Genomic DNA, 17,864 nt, shown 5'->3' on the forward strand with positions numbered 1-17,864 from the left:
TGGCTTCCAATTTTTTGCAGCGTTGAACTTTCAGCTAGTATTCACCTCCTGTTTTGTAACTTATGATAAATAACTTATATCTTATCCCAGTCTCATGTTTCAGAGAACAACGATGGAGACGGTGAACATATTCCGGAAGAAGAGGCTGTGTGTAGAATTTGTTTGGTTGAACTTGGTGAAGGCGGTGACACCTTTAAGATGGAATGCAGTTGTAAAGGAGAGCTTGCACTGGCTCACAAAGAATGTGCTGTTAAATGGTTCAGCATCAAGGGTAACAAGAACTGTGAAAAGATATTTAGGTTAGTCAAAAGAATGGGAAGAATTGAGGGGCAACGTGGCAAAGGTTTGGTGCTTAGTTGCGTGCTCATTGTAAACAAATGAGAAAACGTGGTGCGTGCAAGTCACGTGGCCTTTTTTAAACGGCCAAATCGTATTCCGTTTAGGTCTAGCTAACAGATGGTATCAATTATAAAAAATTGAAAGTATCTTGTATTTTTAGGCAAGAAAAATAATACATTGTATTTAATGTAAAAAGCTGCAAAGTACGTTGTATTTTTAGGTCATTATGTCTAATAATAACTAATTAATCATGCTTAGATAGAACCATATATAACCAGAGAGTGATATATAATCAATCATCAGTATCAACAACCATAGACACTCTACAACATGACATCACACCAAGTCCAAACAGGAATATGCAAGTAAGATATGAAAAGATAATATAGTATGCAATGGATTTTATCAAATGTGGGACATACACAACCACCAGAGGAGATCTTCAATTCTCTCACACCCTTAAACATCTCCTGCACTAATGTTTCCTCATCACATCTCTTCTTGTTTACCAAAAAACAATTGTTTAAGAAAAAAGATGCCTCTTCCTTCCATTTGGATTGTCCTCTAGAACAAATACATTAGGTATTGTCAACAGCTTCTCCAAATAACTTCCAACATCTTCAACTTTGGAGTTTCTCAGCATTCTCCTCTTTCAAATCAGCATTCTCCTTTTTAGCAAAGTAAATTCCAAGTTCCAATTCATAAACCTGCAATCAAATCAATTTCTTATTATTCATGAATCGATCAATTTCTTATTATTAAAGGAAACATACTGAAATAGAAAACACTGCATTTGGGCCCATGGGCTGGTTATTATCTGGGATGCCCCACACTTCAGAGCAGTCGATGTCTACTTAGTTATGTTCTCCATATCTTCTGATTCAAATATGTTTATCTTGATTGTGTACAGGGACGGAGCCAGGATTCTAAACCAGGAGGTGCGAGATTATGTGCCCCTCCCCCCCAAAAAAAAATAAAAGCATGCAATTTTTTTTTAATTTTTTTTTTGTCAAAAAGTCTAAACAATAAATATCAACAAAATTATGCATTTATTTCAATTACAAAACTAAAGTGCGTTGACTACTAAAAATTTAATATTGACTGACAAAGTTAACTACTTAAGCACTTAAGACATTAATTGATACTACTATATCCATATATATCTACATAATCTAGTCCACAAGTCTACAACAATTCAACAAATTGTTAACTTCCTATAATACTATAAGTCTATATAACCCTACTATCATGTGGAGAAAACTATAAAAGATTAACATTGAAAGTAAAAAATTACCTTGTTTTGTTATATATTTGTTTTTTTTTGTGTTTTTTTAAGTGAAAATTTCATTGATAATGATAATGAGTTTTACAAATAATTAGGACAAACGATATGTCTATATATATTTACATAATCTAATCCACAAGTCTATAACAATTCAACAAATTGTTAACTTCCTATAATACTATAAGTCTATATAACCATACTATCATGTGGAGAAAACTATAAAAAATTAACATTGAAAGTAAAAAACTATCTTGTTTTGTTTTGTTTTTTTTAAGTGTAAATTTTTATTGATAATGATAACGAGTTTTACAAGTAATTAGGACAAGCGTGCAACAAGTTACGTCACAAGTCTTTTATGAATTTGATTTTGTTTTTTGTTTTTTGTTTGGGCTAAGGTCTGACGCTTACTTGTTTAAGAATTGAGAGTGAAAGAAATGAGGGAGAGCCTACGGGTTTGTTATGAGTGATTATAATTATTTAGGCCTTTGGCTATTTGTTTTAGTCTCATTAACCCATCAAACCTTCAAAGTCACATTTGTCTCTCTTTAATTGTTTTGGACTCAAAATAAATGATAAATGATAATTTTCTAAGGGTAAAAAGAGAAGTAAAAACAAAACGTTGGTTTATTGGAATGTTTTTTATTAGTTTTTTTTTCATACTATTTTTTATTATTATTATATTCTCACTATAGTTGTGAAAATTTTAGGAGTGCGGTAGTGGAAGTTTGCTAAAAAAAATTGGGGGTGCAAATTCTTATAGTTTGAAGATTTTTGTAGGCAATTAGTTAGTAGTAGTGGAGCTTTTCTAATCTCACCCCGACTGCCCCACACGCACCCCGATTGCCCCCACACCACACGCACCCCCTATCCGGAACCGATAAATTTTCGGTTCGGGTCAGTTATAATTTGAGTTTTTGGTTGGACCCTCGGTCTAAGCTTAAACTATGGCGTAGCACCTAAACAAGATAGTCCAAACTCCAAACCAACATACTACTATGTGTTTCTTATATAAAAAATTCATTTTGATATATAATACCAATTAATATTGAATTAAAACATGTATTTATTCATTTTATTATTGTAATTATTAAAAATTTGCTAAATAAACATCATTCGGTCCGACCGATGAGTCGAACCATGGTTGAACCATTTTAACAAAAATCGGTTCGATCACAGGTTCGGTTTTCAAAACATTGCTCTCAACTTCTCCACTTGTTTCACAGTAAGCTCCACTGCACCATCAACCTCAGCCTCTGTAGTGAACCTCCCAATGCTAAACCTGATAGCTGTATGAGCTGTAGGAAACTTATTCCAAAAATATACTTATTGTTAAGTAAACAAGAAAATCAAATTGATATAACAAATATATCATGAACAAACCTTTAGTTCAACTAATAAATTTAATTTACCAATTATTAAATCCGAGGCTAGTGAAGATTCACTATGTCCTTAAGACAGATTTTTCAAAAACTTAAGACAGATTTTCCCCCTCACGGTGCTTGAAGGTTGATAGGAAACTGTCTCCCAAGATAGAACATATTTTCTTCTATAGAAAGCTAGCACTCCAATTCTATAGACTCAGCGAACACAACATAGTATTTGACTAAGAACAAAGGGAGAAGAGAAAGATCAGAACTCTGTGTGATATGATGTGTCTTTCTCTCCAAATTCATCCACTATTTATAGGTGAGTGGTGCCTCTTCGAAATAACATAGTGACTCTTGGGAAAAAGTAAGCAACTCTTTGAAAAGTCACATGTTTTCAAAAGACACACAATTTCGGCATAAAACACTGTTTTGAACCATTGCCTATTTTGAAAGGTCACACCTTTTCGGCATGATGCACTGTTTCGAACCAATACACATTTCGAAAGGTCATACATTTTCAACATAATGTAATGTTTCGAACCAGTGCATCTTTTCGAAAAAGTTTTTCTCACTTTACGTACTGTTTCAAGAGAAACCCATTTCATCTTAAGTGGGGTAACTCAGGAGACAAATTACTCATTCATATCTCAACTAGTTTTTGAACCCGTCCTACGAACGGGTGCCGTTATATAAATTATTCTGAAAAATATTTGCTACTATGAGATATGAGATATGAATATTATATTATATTAATTGCTCATTCAAATTTCTTGTAATGTGAAAACTCTACTCTCTATAAAAAGAAAAAACCTATCCATGAAAATCATAATAATCGGTTTTGGTTTTGGTTCGGGTACCCATTGGTTTTTTACTATTCAGTTCAAATGGTTTCGGTTCTTGAAGACCCACTTTTAATGGGTCTAACATTTTAAGACCCATAACTGCTATAAATGATTCCGATTTCGGTTCAATTTCTTGTAATTGGGTACCCATGCACACCCCTAAGTTCAATGCACTTGTATCATTTTTCCGATTTCTCGTTAATTATTCTTTATGGTTCTAATTTCCCATTAACTATTTTTTGAGGTTAGTTCAATGTATTTGCATCTAGTTTTTGATTTTCCATTAATTATTTTTTCAGGTTAGTTCGATACAGTTACATCTAGTTTCCGTTGCATTTGTATTTGGTTTCCGATTTCCTTTTAATCATTCTTCAATGCAGTTGCATCCAGTTTTTTATTTTATGTTAATTATTCTCTGAGGTTAGCTCAATGCAAATGCGCCCCGTTTTCAATTTCTCGTCCATTAATATTTGGGGTTAGTTCAATGCATTTGCATCCCATTCCCGATTTTTTGTAAATTATTTTTTGTGGTTAGTTCAATGCATTTGCGTCCAATTTCCAATTTTCTATTAATTATTTTTTGAGGTTAGCTCAATGTATTTACATTCACTTTCTGATTTCTCGTTAATTCATTAGCTAATTTTATAAATCTCTTTTTCCATATGTTACTGTTTTAAAAACATAAATTTGGACTCCAGAAATTTGGGTCATATCAGCTTTGTTTAATTTCTTGCTCCTGCTACGTATGACATTTCTCTCTTCATTTGTTACAAATTAATTTTCTTTAGATTAAATTCATTTAATCATAATAGAAGTTCATACTCATTCATTAGACAATTCATATATAGCCTGATATAAATCAATAGTAGGTATGATACTATAATGAGAGGGCTAATAACACATCCATGCATATCATATATATATATATATATATATACAAATCCCCCGCTCCATTCAAGTAAAACATCCCTGAAGTCCCCCACATTCAGCAACCATACAAACACAAAATCACACACATACAGAAAATGTAAAAGGTACTACATAGCCGGAATTTATTAGTGCAAAAACCATAAAAGCATACCTAAACACATTTGACCATTGCCATAGTGTATGGATGCAGAGTAACAGGTGGGACTAAAGCCTGTTTTCACACAAAAAATATCATTAGGAAAAATGTATCCCATAGCCACAAAGGAAAAACAAAATGAAACACAAAACACAAAAGTTCCAATAAAAAATTATATGTTTTTTTGGAACATGAGGAGCTACATAGGGTAGTGTTCAAGGTAATCAACTTGAAACTGAGAAAAGCTATCCGCGTAAAAATGAATTGAAGAAGAAGAGTATAAAGAAAGTAGAGGAGTCATACCTGATATGATCGGGTAATCTGGGTAATTAGAGAAGGGTTTTGACTTTTGAGTAAAAGAGAAACTAAAAGCTCGAGCTCCTAAAAGTCCTTCACCGCACAGAGACACAAAGAATCTTTATATTAAGTCGTGGGATACAGATAAATAATTCGATGAAGCTTATGATGCCAAATTGACATAAGAACCAAATCTTAGTTTATAACAAATAATGTCAGAAACCACTAACTTTTAGGTAGTAAACAAAAAGGTCTACACTGATCAAATGATTAAGTCATGGAATAATGTCAGAAACCAAATCTTAGTTTATAACAAATAATGTCAGAAACCACTAACTTTTAGGTAGTAAACAAAAAGGTCTACACTGATCAAATTGACATAAAATGAAGCTTACTATTGTTCATGGAATAGAAACACGGTAAACTCATTATCTAAAAATCACGGTAAGCTCATTATGATGCCAAATTGACAGTTTAATATGGCACGTAAAGGTCAATGCAAATCGGTGTATAAAGCATATTGATGATCAAAGTACAATGGTGCGGAGAGCAACAAATCATTAAATCCTTAGCAAGGTTCAAATTAATTGTCCCAAACAGGAGAGGTTCTCTTATACTTTATTAGGTTCTTAAACTAACCAATTCCAAGTCCACGCAGAAGAACGAAATCTTAGTTTATAAGAAATAATGTCAGAAACCACTAACTTTTAGGTAGTAAACAAAAAGGTGTGCACTGATCAAATGATTAAGTCGTAAAATGAAGCTTACTATTGTTTATGGAATAGAAACACGGTAACCTCATTATCTAAAAAACTCGGTCAGGGTATTAATTTGGCCTGAACTAAGGAAACATGTATAATCATGTACAGGAAAAGCAGCAACACCTCCTAAAGGACCCGGTTCTAAATCATTTAAGCTCCTTTTGAAATCAACATTTGAAGTTGTTAAGCCATATCTCATTGACATCATCCTATGTAAAATTAATGAAGGTCCACTATCATTAAATAACCTATAGAGAAAATTAATTTCTAATGCAAACAAACCTATTGCAAGTCCAGGGGATCTCCTCCTAAGGTTGTAACCCCTCCGAAGATGAAATATAGAGTCCCTATATCCTTGTGGTTAGTTGTGAACAACCATTGGACCAGATTGACCTACTATTATTTTTAGGTTGCTCCTTTCTTGCTTTCTTTGCCTGGCTTGCTTGTTTGTGCTTAATAGTGAGTAATCTACTCTAGAAACAGCAAATAGCAAGTGAGAGCAACTCTAGGCCTGGATCCATTCCAGCATAAGTGAGTGCATAAACGTCTTAGTCTGGCTCTGGATCTTTATCTCGATCTCGACAAATTTCGATTACCAAGCTCTTAACCTCTACCAGGTGGGCCAACCTCTCCTGCTTCTGTAGCATATCGAGCTCCAAGGTAATCTAATTAGTGTTCTCCAGCAAGCAAACGGTGAAGAGCTCGACCGACCAATCGAAAGGCGAAGGTTCTCAATTGGGGTGCGGTAGCTTGAGGCAGAATAAGATCTCACTAATAGCGTACTCGAGACTGAGACTCGCTAACTACTATCATCAAGAACTATTCTCCAGAGGGGGCCCTCTTCTTAGGGGAAGATAAAGAGCCACTGTGATTATATAATTCATTTTGAAAGAGAAAGAACAACTATTTAAGTATAGTTTCATTAGAGGAATCTGAGACGTGGGAGTGCGAGAGAACCGGTGCAGCTTCTGCTTGCTCTTTATCTTTTCATCCATTAATCTCTGCCAGCTAACAATTGAAGGACCAATTTTGGAAAACTTGGGATAACCCTAGAATCAATCGGAGAAGTTGGAAAAGATATCATGCCTAACCAAAGAACAACTTCCTTTCTTAAATCAGTGTGTCTTGCAACCATCTCAGTTTGATGATCAAAGAGAAGCACCACAGTGGAGATGTGAGAGAGGCTGTTGTGAGAAGGTTTAATCGTGCGACCACCTCAATTTTTTCCTTTTTCAGAGTTTTTGGTCTCGGAGTTTTGAGGGACTCGTGGGGTTTAGAATCTTATTTGTGGTTACTCAATGTATAATTCCCTTTTTCTCTCCCTTATTTCCTTTTTATTTCTCTCCTTACTCCTTATTTTACGTGAGTAATTTTTGCCTTTCCTGATTTCTCGTGAGTTAATAAGGTACTTAAAATTAGCCTACGTGGACACCCTCACAGCACTCCAAAAGGAACTGCTATTATATCTAAAATACTTTAAAGAACGCTGATAGCTAGCTGATCCATGAAATGATAGTTTATTAATTTTTTATGTAACTCTTGGTTACTTCGTCATTTGTTATTTGCCCCCTCTATTTTTTATTTATTTACCTAATTTACCCCTATCTAAAAGAGAGAAAAGTTGTTGGGGGCTTTTGATGGACACGTGGAAGAGAGAGAAATGGTAGGATGAGAGGAGATATAAAAACGTGCATAGCACGTGCACCATTCTAGTATATATAAAGATGGATTTGTGCAAAGCAAATCCATTTTTCTAACATGAGCCATATCCTCCTCTACTCCCAAAGCCCTCGAGACATAAGAAGGTTCCAGACTAGCACTAGTACAAGCACTCCCACTTGACACGGCAACCTCCTTCAACCCCATAAGCAAGCTTTCCCCCTCAACATAAGCAAACGAAATGTTCAAGTTACCTGCATACCTAACCTCCTCTCAGTGCTTCCATTCACCACAACACCATCAATCTTACTTCTAATACCATTCAACAACCTTTCATGCAAACCCTTTATCCTTTTCTCATCGTATTCCTAAACAAATCAAGATCCAATATACCATCTTTCCCAACAGGTAAATAGCTAACATCAAACCCTTCTTGTTGTAAATGCTGACACGAGTCAAGTACACATTTATGCTCAGTTTGAGTAGTAATAAGAAGGCCCAAACATGAGACCTCATCCGGGTGTTCATGCAGGGACAATGTGCCATGTACTTGGTTGATTGACTTGATTCTGGTTTGAATTGTTCTTGCTTTTTATAGTTCCATTGATTTGGCCATGGGACATTTTAACGAAAATCAAAATCACTCTATGGAGGTCATAAAAGAACAATGGGATTTTATCATCATGTCTTTGCCAGCCGCTTTTATAATGCTCTGTGTGCAGTGAACGTTAACATCATTTAGTTTCGTCGGATATTGGCACATTAACAAAAAAACAAAAAAAAAACAAGTCACTAGGCAATTACATTATTACTGTACATTAAACAAAAAATAAGAAGATGCAAAAAAAGTTGCAACTTAGTAGAAAAAAAAACTACTACAGCAGGTCCCTGAGAGTAGTCACAACATGCTCTGATCTTTCAGCATCAGAATGAAGAAGTGGTTTTCCTCGCTCGTCATATAAAATTAGTCCACTAAATCGCGGTAGTTCACATTTTTCTCCCATTAGTATCGGTCTTTGCCACACTGGTGAAGCTGAATCATGACTCCTCCATCCCAATTCCAACTCACTTCCACAACTTCCTAGCAGTAAAGGTGGATTACGTCGCCAACTTCCGCTCTCCAAATCCTCCCAGTTACTTCTTTCACTCCATCTCATATAATCCATCAATAACTTCTTCGTCGGCCCTTCACTTGATTCTGATTCCAAACTCATTGTACTACTAATCCCATTACCAGCACCTGTTTCTTCATCAACAAGTTTCGTCCCTCGTGTCTTCTTCTTCTTCTTTCTCTTAAGTATAGTAGTAGAACACAATCCAATTACAGCAAATGCAGTACACACAAAGAGAAGTACTGCTTCTTGGTTTGACAACTTCCATTTCTTTTCCAAATTCCACAACGCTTCCATGACTTGTTAACATGTAATAAGAACTAAGAAGTGCAGACTTCAGATGTAAATTGTACGATTGTTGTTGAGAAGACTATATGTATAGAGATTTAATTGCTCGAACTAAATTTCATGTGGTGAATTAAATAACTATAATAACTAACCTCTCTTCTGTTGGTGAAATTCTCGTGACGTTCACCTCTATTACTTCCCACTTTCGATTATTGGGCCTAAGTTCTTCCTACTGGACCTTCAGGCCCATTAACAAAAAGGCCCATTTCAAAGCCCGAAATAAGACCTCCAGCTTCATTCACAGAAACAAAACTTTTTTAGGGTTTTGATCCTTGTCCTCGTTTTCCTTGGAAGAATTCACAATTCACGCTCCAAAAAACAAAAAAGGTTAATTAACTTTCCCACTTTGCCCTTATTATTATTACTTATTTTAATATACGCATTTTGGTTTGTAGTGATTATTTATTTACACATGTTTATAATAAATGTTGAAAATAGGGGGTGATATAATAATTTCGACATGTCGAGGAGCCGAGGGCAATTAAAAGGACCACCAATGCATGAACCACAATTTGGTAGACCAATGCCACATCCAGCACTACTTGAGGAAATGCGTGAAGCGCAATTTGGACGAGGGGGTGGAGGAGGTGGTGGTCATTTTCCACCACCCCCACACCCAGTTTTTATCGAAGAAAGGCTTGCGGGACAACATCAAGAAATACAAGGACTATTAGTTGATAATCAAAGATTAGCTGCAACTCATGTTGCATTGCAACAAGAAGTGGAAGCAGCACATTTGGAATTAAAAGAATGAGTCATATTGCGGGATCAATGCGTGCAGAGAAAGATGTTCAGTTGAGAGAAGTTTATGAGAAGTCTATGAAGATGGAGGCTGATTTACATGGTGTTGAAGCTATGAAAGCTGAGCTTGGTAAAGTTAGAAATGATGTTCAAAAGCTCAGTGCTGGTCGACAAGAGCTTACGGTGCAAGTTCAAGGTCTCACTCAAGAGTTGACTAGAGCGAATCGCGGTTTACAGCAAGTGCCTGCATTGAAAGCGGATGTTGAGACGATGAAACAGGAGTTAGAGCGAGCAAGGTATTTTTTCTTCTCATTACTTTGTTTAATCATAATGTGCTGGTAGAAGTTATATAAGAGAAGATCACTAGTGTTGTTTACTTTGCACTCCGATATTGAGAAACTTGAAAGGAAGCCCCTTTCTTCAGAGTAGGTAGTTGAATTGACTTAAATTTGCGACATTGATAAAATTTAAGACTGTTCACTACTTAAATGAAACCCACCCCTTTTGTTGCATGGAGAGCTACCTGTGTGAAACCATGATGGGTAGCATAGGGTTTTAAGGGATAATTTAGTTTCAGGAACAAGTGTTTTAGCCTATTGTTACTTAAAAGTATCTGGTGTGGGAGTGTTACTAACTGGACCAAACTGACTATATAGAACACATGTATAAATAGGGCTAGCCAGTGCACAAGGCTCTTGCCACTGTGGGGTATAGGGAGGGTTAGATGCATGCAGAGGCTTTCTTCCGTTGGCTCCCTTGCTTATTGAGTCTTCAGTTACAGCTCTCCCTCGAGATGGGAAGGAGAGCGTATCCAGCATCTGGCCATGACGATGGAGAATTCCACTGATCTTGCTAGGATACAGTGTATCTATGTATATTTCTAGAAGTGGACTTGCATCAGAAGAGACTATTTCTGAATTTCCAACTTTTAATGCCCATGTCGCAATGGACAACGTTAAGTTGCGCCAAGGCCCACCGTTTTGGAATTCATTTTTCTATGTCCATTAGGCCAAAAATTGGCTCTATCTCAATGCATGAAACATCACGTGGAGGGTATTTCTTTTGAGACTTGTATTTCCAATGGATATATTGCATAGAGCGGACTACATGCATCATGTATGTTGCTTGAATTGCTATTGATTATTACGTAAGTGTAGTTGCTTATTCTACTGTTTTAACTCTCTTTCTTATCAATGTAATTGCTAGTTCCTGGATAATATCGGCATAAAACATCACATAAGGGTATAAGGTCACTGCAGTTGCGTGACAAAATCGTAGCTGAAAACTTTAGAATAATTGTTAGATAAGAGGGAATAATCAGGTCTGTTTAGTTCTACTTATAAGTTATATTTGGGGAGAGATTGTCTCCTTAATTGACTTTGTTTTGTAAGACAAGTACAAAGTAGGATGTGATGGTTCAAAAAAAGCCAAAATTAAAAAAAGAACAAAGCAAGACACTCCCCCCCTTCTGCAATAACACGCATCTGCCTACATGATGGGATATAATTCAATTATTGTCTCAAATTGTACATTCATATGCATGATATCCCGAGACTGAGACTCACAGCCTCTGAGGCTTTCCTCCATTACATGAAATGATTTCTTATATGGATAAAAAGGTCCAAGGTGGAGAAAGGAACAAAGCTTCTAAGAGAGGCCAACAGATAAGAGGCCATCCACGATGCTCCTAATTGAGTCGCTTACTAACTGATAGATCCATATAGTATGTGAAAATAGAAAAAAAGGTTAAGGTGAGAGTCGCTCTCACACCTTGGAGAAGTCGTCAAGAAGTACTTAAACAAAAGAGTCTCATACAGAGTAACACAGAGGGCCGAACTATAACTAATACCCCTTTGAGTTTTATTTTTACCTTTATGTGAAATTTATACTATGTTGCTAAGAAACATTTCAATATGCAGGGCTGCCATTGAGTATGAAAGGAAAGGACATGCTGAAAACTATGAGCAAGGTCAAGCCATGGAGAAGAATCTGATATTAATGGCTCGTGAGGTGGAAAAGCTGCGTGCAGAGGTTGCTAATGCTGAAAAGAGGGTCCGTGCTACAGCTGCTGTTGGGAATCAAGGTTTGTCTTCACGACTGTGTAGGAACTGTAGATTTGGTTTAAACTTGATTATGTTTAACCTTTTCTGTTTTGGGTGGGGAATGGGGTTAGGGTTTGTGGGGTACCATTTAATTAATTAGGGTTAGGTTGTTTTCCACCCATAAAATTGATGTGTCCACTGAAATCTACGAAATATAAATGACTTGGTATTGATTTTGTTAAGCAAAGAATTCATAAGAACCTTTGGAGGATGACCTCTTGGCTTTGGAGTACCACAAATGCATCAGCTGACAATAGAGTCTTAGGATTTAAGAGGAAGACTACTACCTCATTTAGATGAGGCAGTTGTGTTTGAACAAAGTCAAGAACCCTAAGAGGGAGTGGTCATTTATCTACATGATGGCTCAAGAAACTCCTATATAAGAGACTTTGTACCCAAGGGCGTGCAGTGGATGATGAGATGGGGACATGGGGTATACTCTCTATGAGCTCCCATATAAGGTGAATGTTCCCACTGCATGACCTCGCTCCAACTGTTTTGGTGCGGGACCAGTTAGGGTTAGGTTCTGGAATGAACTGCAGCTTCATCATGATCACAATGTCTTTTTTCAGCCTCTGATTTGCTCTTTTTCCATCTTTCTTTTGCCTGTTTTATCTGAGCTTGAATTATTTGCATACCAAGGTTGTCTTCTTTCATCTTGCAGGTTATGGTGGAACTTACAACAATCCCCAAACTGGATATGCAGGGAATCCTTATAGTTCTGGCTATGGAATGAATCCTGTAAGTTACTTATTGGTATTTCATATTTGGTACCTAATCCATAGCAACTTTAGTTTGTTCGTAATGTATGTTTTCCTTTTATCATAAATCTCAGGTCCAAGGTGGTGCGGAAGGTGCTCCCCAATATGGACCAGGACCGGGTGCTTGGAGCGCGTACGACATGCAGCGAGCTCCTGGGCGCTGACAAGTTCAACGCAATGCCAATGCTAAGCTGTGGTACCTTGACCTATATACTGGTACCTTAGGCTGAAATTTGATAGTTACACATGTTGGGTCGTAAGGTTTTATTGTGAATGACAAAATCGCAAATGTGCTTAATGTTGTTAATTTTTCGGATATGATTGTGACTCTCAGGAAGTGGCATTTTATATTAGCTATATGCTATGTCCATTCTTGTGGTACATCTCTCTATAAGGCATGCTTGCGTGGTATCTGATCAATTTAGCTTGATTGTTTATGTTCTATTTTACTGCTGCTGATAGAATGAGCTTGCTTTTATTTATTCATTTATTTATATAAACAAAAAATCATGCATTACATTGCTGTTTCTGGCACCAATATGGTGGGTCTGTAGATCCTCTTTTAACAATGTTTTTAATACATCTTCTAGGGATGTAAAGAGACTTGGTAATTATGTTGTTTGATCCTATGTGAGCTATATCTCTCATGAGATTGCTACCTTACTTTGCCCTTATGTATATTGTTTAGGCTGGTACTTTTTTCTATATTTTATGATACCTGGATACGGACAGGTACTGACGCGGGTTCTTATTTTATTAGTTATATTATCTTGTATTTTAAGTTTCTCGATTTGATTGAATATTAAAAAATTGAGGGACAACCAGTCTTTGAAGAAAATTGTGTTAAAGTCTATTATATGGGACTATAGTCCTATCCTATAGATAAGAAAATACCTGTATCGGGTTACAGGTGTAGCTTTTCGTCTTAAGTTTTTGTTATTGTAGTTACAATCATATTAGATGTAATATAATTTTAGGACTACTAATTTTTTCTGATTAACGTTTCATGGGTACAAAGGATACGGGTAAAAGTTTCTAAGAAATATTGAGTGCTCAAATCGATGTCATATCCTGTGGATATGGATACAATAGGCATATGGAAGTATACTGCTATCATAGCATATAGTTGTGTTTGTTCATTGTTGTGATAACTGTCAATCTCAATCAGCTTTAGATTAATTTAGGTTGTTCTTAGAGGAAAGTTTACGTGTTTGGGGGTCTTAGAGTATGAAGTCAACTTGGTTGTAGTAGTTCCACTGTTGCTTCTGGAAGCATCATCGAACGGTTTAGATTTTGTTTGACCAGTTAAAGAAGCAAAATTTCTTAATTAGAAATATGAATATATTTCCAAAGTTTACCAAATAATAGCCTGGGATGTGTTATCACCCTAATCAGATGGAAGTATGGGAAATCATTATTAACTTTGAATTCAGCTTAGTGCTGACCGAGGACTCACAAATATGCGAATGACGAGGACAGTAAATGGATCAAGCTACTGATTCTAGCTTTGATTAGTCTGTCATGCATCTTTCTTCTGAATTGTCTGATGTTTTTGAGAATCAATGTATGGGATTGGACTTTGAAAAGGGAAGCTTATTAGATTCTGTCCAAGTCACATCCCATTAGAAGTACAGAAGAAAGTACTGTGCCCGTTTGGAAATGCTGTTGATTGGCAAGATAGTTTCACCGTCTGAAGCCACAGATTCTCAGTCAAGTAAGTGCTGTCACCGTCTAAAAATACCACTACTAGTTATAGTTATCTATGTCTCTTGCTATTTTTATGAACAATAGCATTGCCGTGTTTGCATGTGATAAAGTATATTCCGTACTGTTGTCATGGTTGAGTAAAGTTTGCCCATATTTTTATGATTATTGCTTTTGTATAAAAAATGGACTAGGTGCTAGGTATGTTTAACTTCCTTCAGAAGAAAGGACCTAGTGGTTTTCTACTTTTCTGTACCTACAGCCCCCCACTTTCACATCTAATTTTGTGCTTAATGTTTCTATAAATGCCTTCGGCACCTGCTCTAGCACAAGTGTACCGCATTTTTATATGCATACACAAATATTGAGAGGGAGAGAAGAAAGAGAAAGTGGACCATATTATAGATGTAATTGTTGTGGATTGCCTCATACATCCGTAGTTATGACTTTGCCCCACTAAAGCGGCAATTGTTTTCCCGATTTACTTTCACTGTTTCTCCACCATGTGTGAACAATGATCTTTTCCTTCTCTTTAGTGTTGCCCTTCACATGCTTTCTATTACATAACGTGTCATTACATGTAAAGTGAATTGAGTTGGTCACCGCTGCAGGTGCCAACTAGCTTAGACGGTATAGTATGCAGGAGTTATTACCACAGACTTTAGTCCAAAACCTGCTGTCTGGGAAAGAAATTTTGGTCACAATCTCCAAAAACCAAGCCAGTGCTTTCTAGAGTTCCATCGGAGCCCCTTCATTGTCCATTGGACAGGCGTGGTTCTAATAGTTGTTTAAGATGAGCTGTTTGGTATATATATTAGTTTGTTATGGTGTTTTGTACAGCATGTTTTGTTTGTGTCTGTCTGTGTGAATATGATTGTTATACATATCTATATAAGACGGCCATAAATCCTTTGCAGATATATACAAAAAAAAAATACATCACATTATCGTTGTCAGGTTTTGTTTTTGTATGTAGTCAATTTTTTTGGTTTGAGACTGATCTTTCAGGAAGAAGGTACAAACACAGGTTTCTTATGGTATAGTTTCTTCAAATAATAATCTACCCACAACTAGCTTCTTTCGTACTTCTCGTGTTAATCGTTTGGCAATAATTGAATGCATGGTGTAAACCATTCCATGGACCACAATTTCAGCTTTACCGAGCCAAAATATATATATCAGCTTTTCAGTAGTGTGAGAAACTTAGAACAGCAAAGTCTTCTAAAATCTTTGTAAGCAAATGAGATTCTTTGTCGTTGTAAACTATTATGTATGAATGTAGGATGAATGGACTTTTTGTTTCTGTTTGATTATTGAAGTTTTTTTGTGTATATTACTCAAATATTTTTGCTCCTAAATCATGATTCAAATTCTAGTGTTATGCTGTGTTGACATGCTTCTGTACTTGATGATTGTTTATTTGATGTTTAAGAAAATATATTTCATTAATATTTTGTTTGCATGAAACATAACTGTTGAATGTGGTACTATTGAGTTCTTTTTTGGTAAATACATTCGAAAGTACTCTAAACTCCGCGATATTTTTATTTACAGATTTGGCGTCTTAATCACTTCATTTTTAAGGAGAAAACTCTGCAAAACCTGCGGTCTGCTGTTAGCACGCACCAGTATTGAATCAGGTGTGTATTTATTCATTCACCTGCGAGAATGGAATCTTTGTTCTTATTGAGCTATTCCATTTCGTCACATTTTGTAGTTAAAAAAGCGGTGGAATATGATGTTTTAGATTAATTAGCTGGTAAATCAGATAATGAGAAGCCTAGTTGTTTTCAGGTAGTCACCATTATTCTCTAGCTATGCTAATAGCCAAAAGTCACCTGGAATCTTGTACCTGCCACTGGTTGAGCTTCAAGGGTCCCTCGCTATACTTTCAGAGATTTCTGCATCATCCTTTTGGCTGTAGTTTTGTGTCTGGTTCTCATGGAGATGACAATCCAATATGGTTTATTGCATTTGTCTATTCGTCCACAAGTCTAGCCCTCCGGCTTAAACCATCGCAAAGGAAACAAATATGCCAGTCTGGTTGAAGTTTTTACTTCTCATTATTCTTTTTCGCAGCTGCAGCAAATTTTGTATCTTTACTAAACATATTTGCTAGTGTAGAACTGTAGATTAGTGCTGAAAGGAAACAAAGCATATAGGTCTGACAAAACTAGAGCCTATATATATAATATACATGATGGTTTGTAGAGATTGGGTAAGTTGGCCAAAACGTCGTTTCTTAATTCTTGAAATGCTATCTAGATATGGTGCTAAGTTAGCCATTGCAATTGGTGGTACTTGGATACTTCTTAAAGTATTCATCAAGAGAGAATTACCACATCCTTATCTGTTCGTACAACTTCCAATTTCGTGATTTTACTTCTCTGAACGTAGTATATATTAGAATTTGTTGCACAACAGCTGCAATGAGGGAAAAAACTATCTCATTACTGGGCAATGGAGTTAAAAAAATAAATAGTAGTGACTCACGAAATTAGAGAACAGCTTAAGACGAGCAGAACATCATTCTCCTGATTCTTGAACACTCCGTACATAAAACATAGTCTCTTTCAAATTAAACTCTGTTTCAACGAGTTCTGATTGTGATTTGGTTCATTAGTGAGGGCACACACGGGAGTCTGCAATCCAATATCTATTTTCTACACTATATGATGCTTCAACTCACAAGTGCAGCAGCACGGTTCATGAACTAGGCAAACGCCCTGAGGTCGATATGGTTGAAGTCATGCAGTGTTTCACTTGGTGGCTTCTCACTTCTGGCATCAATGCATCATGCCTGACTTTATTTTTAGAGGAAACAAAAAAATCATGCACCTATATTGAACACTTTAGTTTGCATTGGCTATGTTTACTTGTGTTGTTGCAGAACCAAACTTCTTGGTGAAATGAGACTCCCCACATGAAGAACTCCTTCAAGTGACTCTGAATACGGTCTGGTCCTACTTGGAATTCCATGAATGGCAACATGCTTGAACTCTTCTTTTATGGTATCGTAATAACCTTGAGTTCTATGACCATGAAATAATATACTCCCGCTCCTCATTATCCTCAATATGTCAAAATATGACAATGGCTCATTGGTTTCTTTCCTGATAACATACTTTTTAGTCCAAGACTCCTTCACTCCATAATCTTTCATAACCCATAATAGAATATGGCCAACCAATCTATTATCGACCGCAGAAAGCTCGTCACCTAATAATGATAGGGTTCTTAGTTGGATTTCTGATTCCCAAGGAGATGCTTCAAATGCCGCAAATTTTTCAGTGCGTAAGTCTATAGCACCAACACAGTTCTTGAACTCTAAATTGTTCTCTGAAGGAGAACTAATCAAAATGAAATTTGAGTTGTTATCATATCTGGAGAAAAACTAGAAGGTATGTCATCTATCCTTTTCCATATTCCAGTACCTAGAGTATAAACTGCAACTCCCATTCGGCTAGGAAATTCATCCCC

The 17,864-nt window shown here is 36.2% G+C and overlaps 2 protein-coding genes across 2 annotated transcripts; one reads left to right on the top strand and one right to left on the bottom strand.

Moving 5' to 3' along the window:
- Window positions 1-959: 959 nt before the first annotated feature.
- On the bottom strand, window positions 960-9,203 carry LOC147518940 (uncharacterized). Its single transcript, XM_086594042.1, has 4 exons — window positions 8,496-9,203; window positions 8,421-8,427; window positions 7,871-7,984; window positions 960-1,046 (listed from the first exon to the last, which is right to left on the bottom strand). Exons 1-4 carry the CDS (start codon window positions 9,023-9,025, stop codon window positions 960-962), a joined length of 738 nt encoding a protein of 245 aa, XP_086450168.1. The 5' UTR covers window positions 9,026-9,203.
- Window positions 9,204-9,264: 61 nt separating this feature from the next.
- LOC147518941 (protein FLX-like 1) lies at window positions 9,265-13,061 on the top strand. The gene is given in 6 exon segments (XM_086590628.1): window positions 9,265-9,403; window positions 9,515-9,819; window positions 9,822-10,113; window positions 11,737-11,900; window positions 12,584-12,660; window positions 12,755-13,061. Coding segments are annotated over 5 exon segments (906 nt in total). The 5' UTR covers window positions 9,265-9,403; window positions 9,515-9,536; the 3' UTR covers window positions 12,845-13,061.
- Window positions 13,062-17,864: the final 4,803 nt, after the last annotated feature.

This window comes from Coptis chinensis, chromosome 2 (assembly GCF_015680905.1).
Source record: "Coptis chinensis isolate HL-2020 chromosome 2, ASM1568090v1, whole genome shotgun sequence".
NCBI classification, from domain to species: domain Eukaryota; kingdom Viridiplantae; phylum Streptophyta; class Magnoliopsida; order Ranunculales; family Ranunculaceae; genus Coptis; species Coptis chinensis.

Excerpts from the sequence above, each read along its gene's own strand:
- LOC147518940 (XM_086594042.1), bottom strand. The coding sequence starts at position 9,025 with ATGGAAGCGTTGTGGAATTTGGAAAAGAAATGGAAGTTGTCAAACCAA. Across the intron at positions 1,047-7,870 it reads AGAGGAGGTTAGGTATGCAG|GTTTATGAATTGGAACTTGG; the intron begins GTAACTTGAACA and ends ATTTGATTGCAG.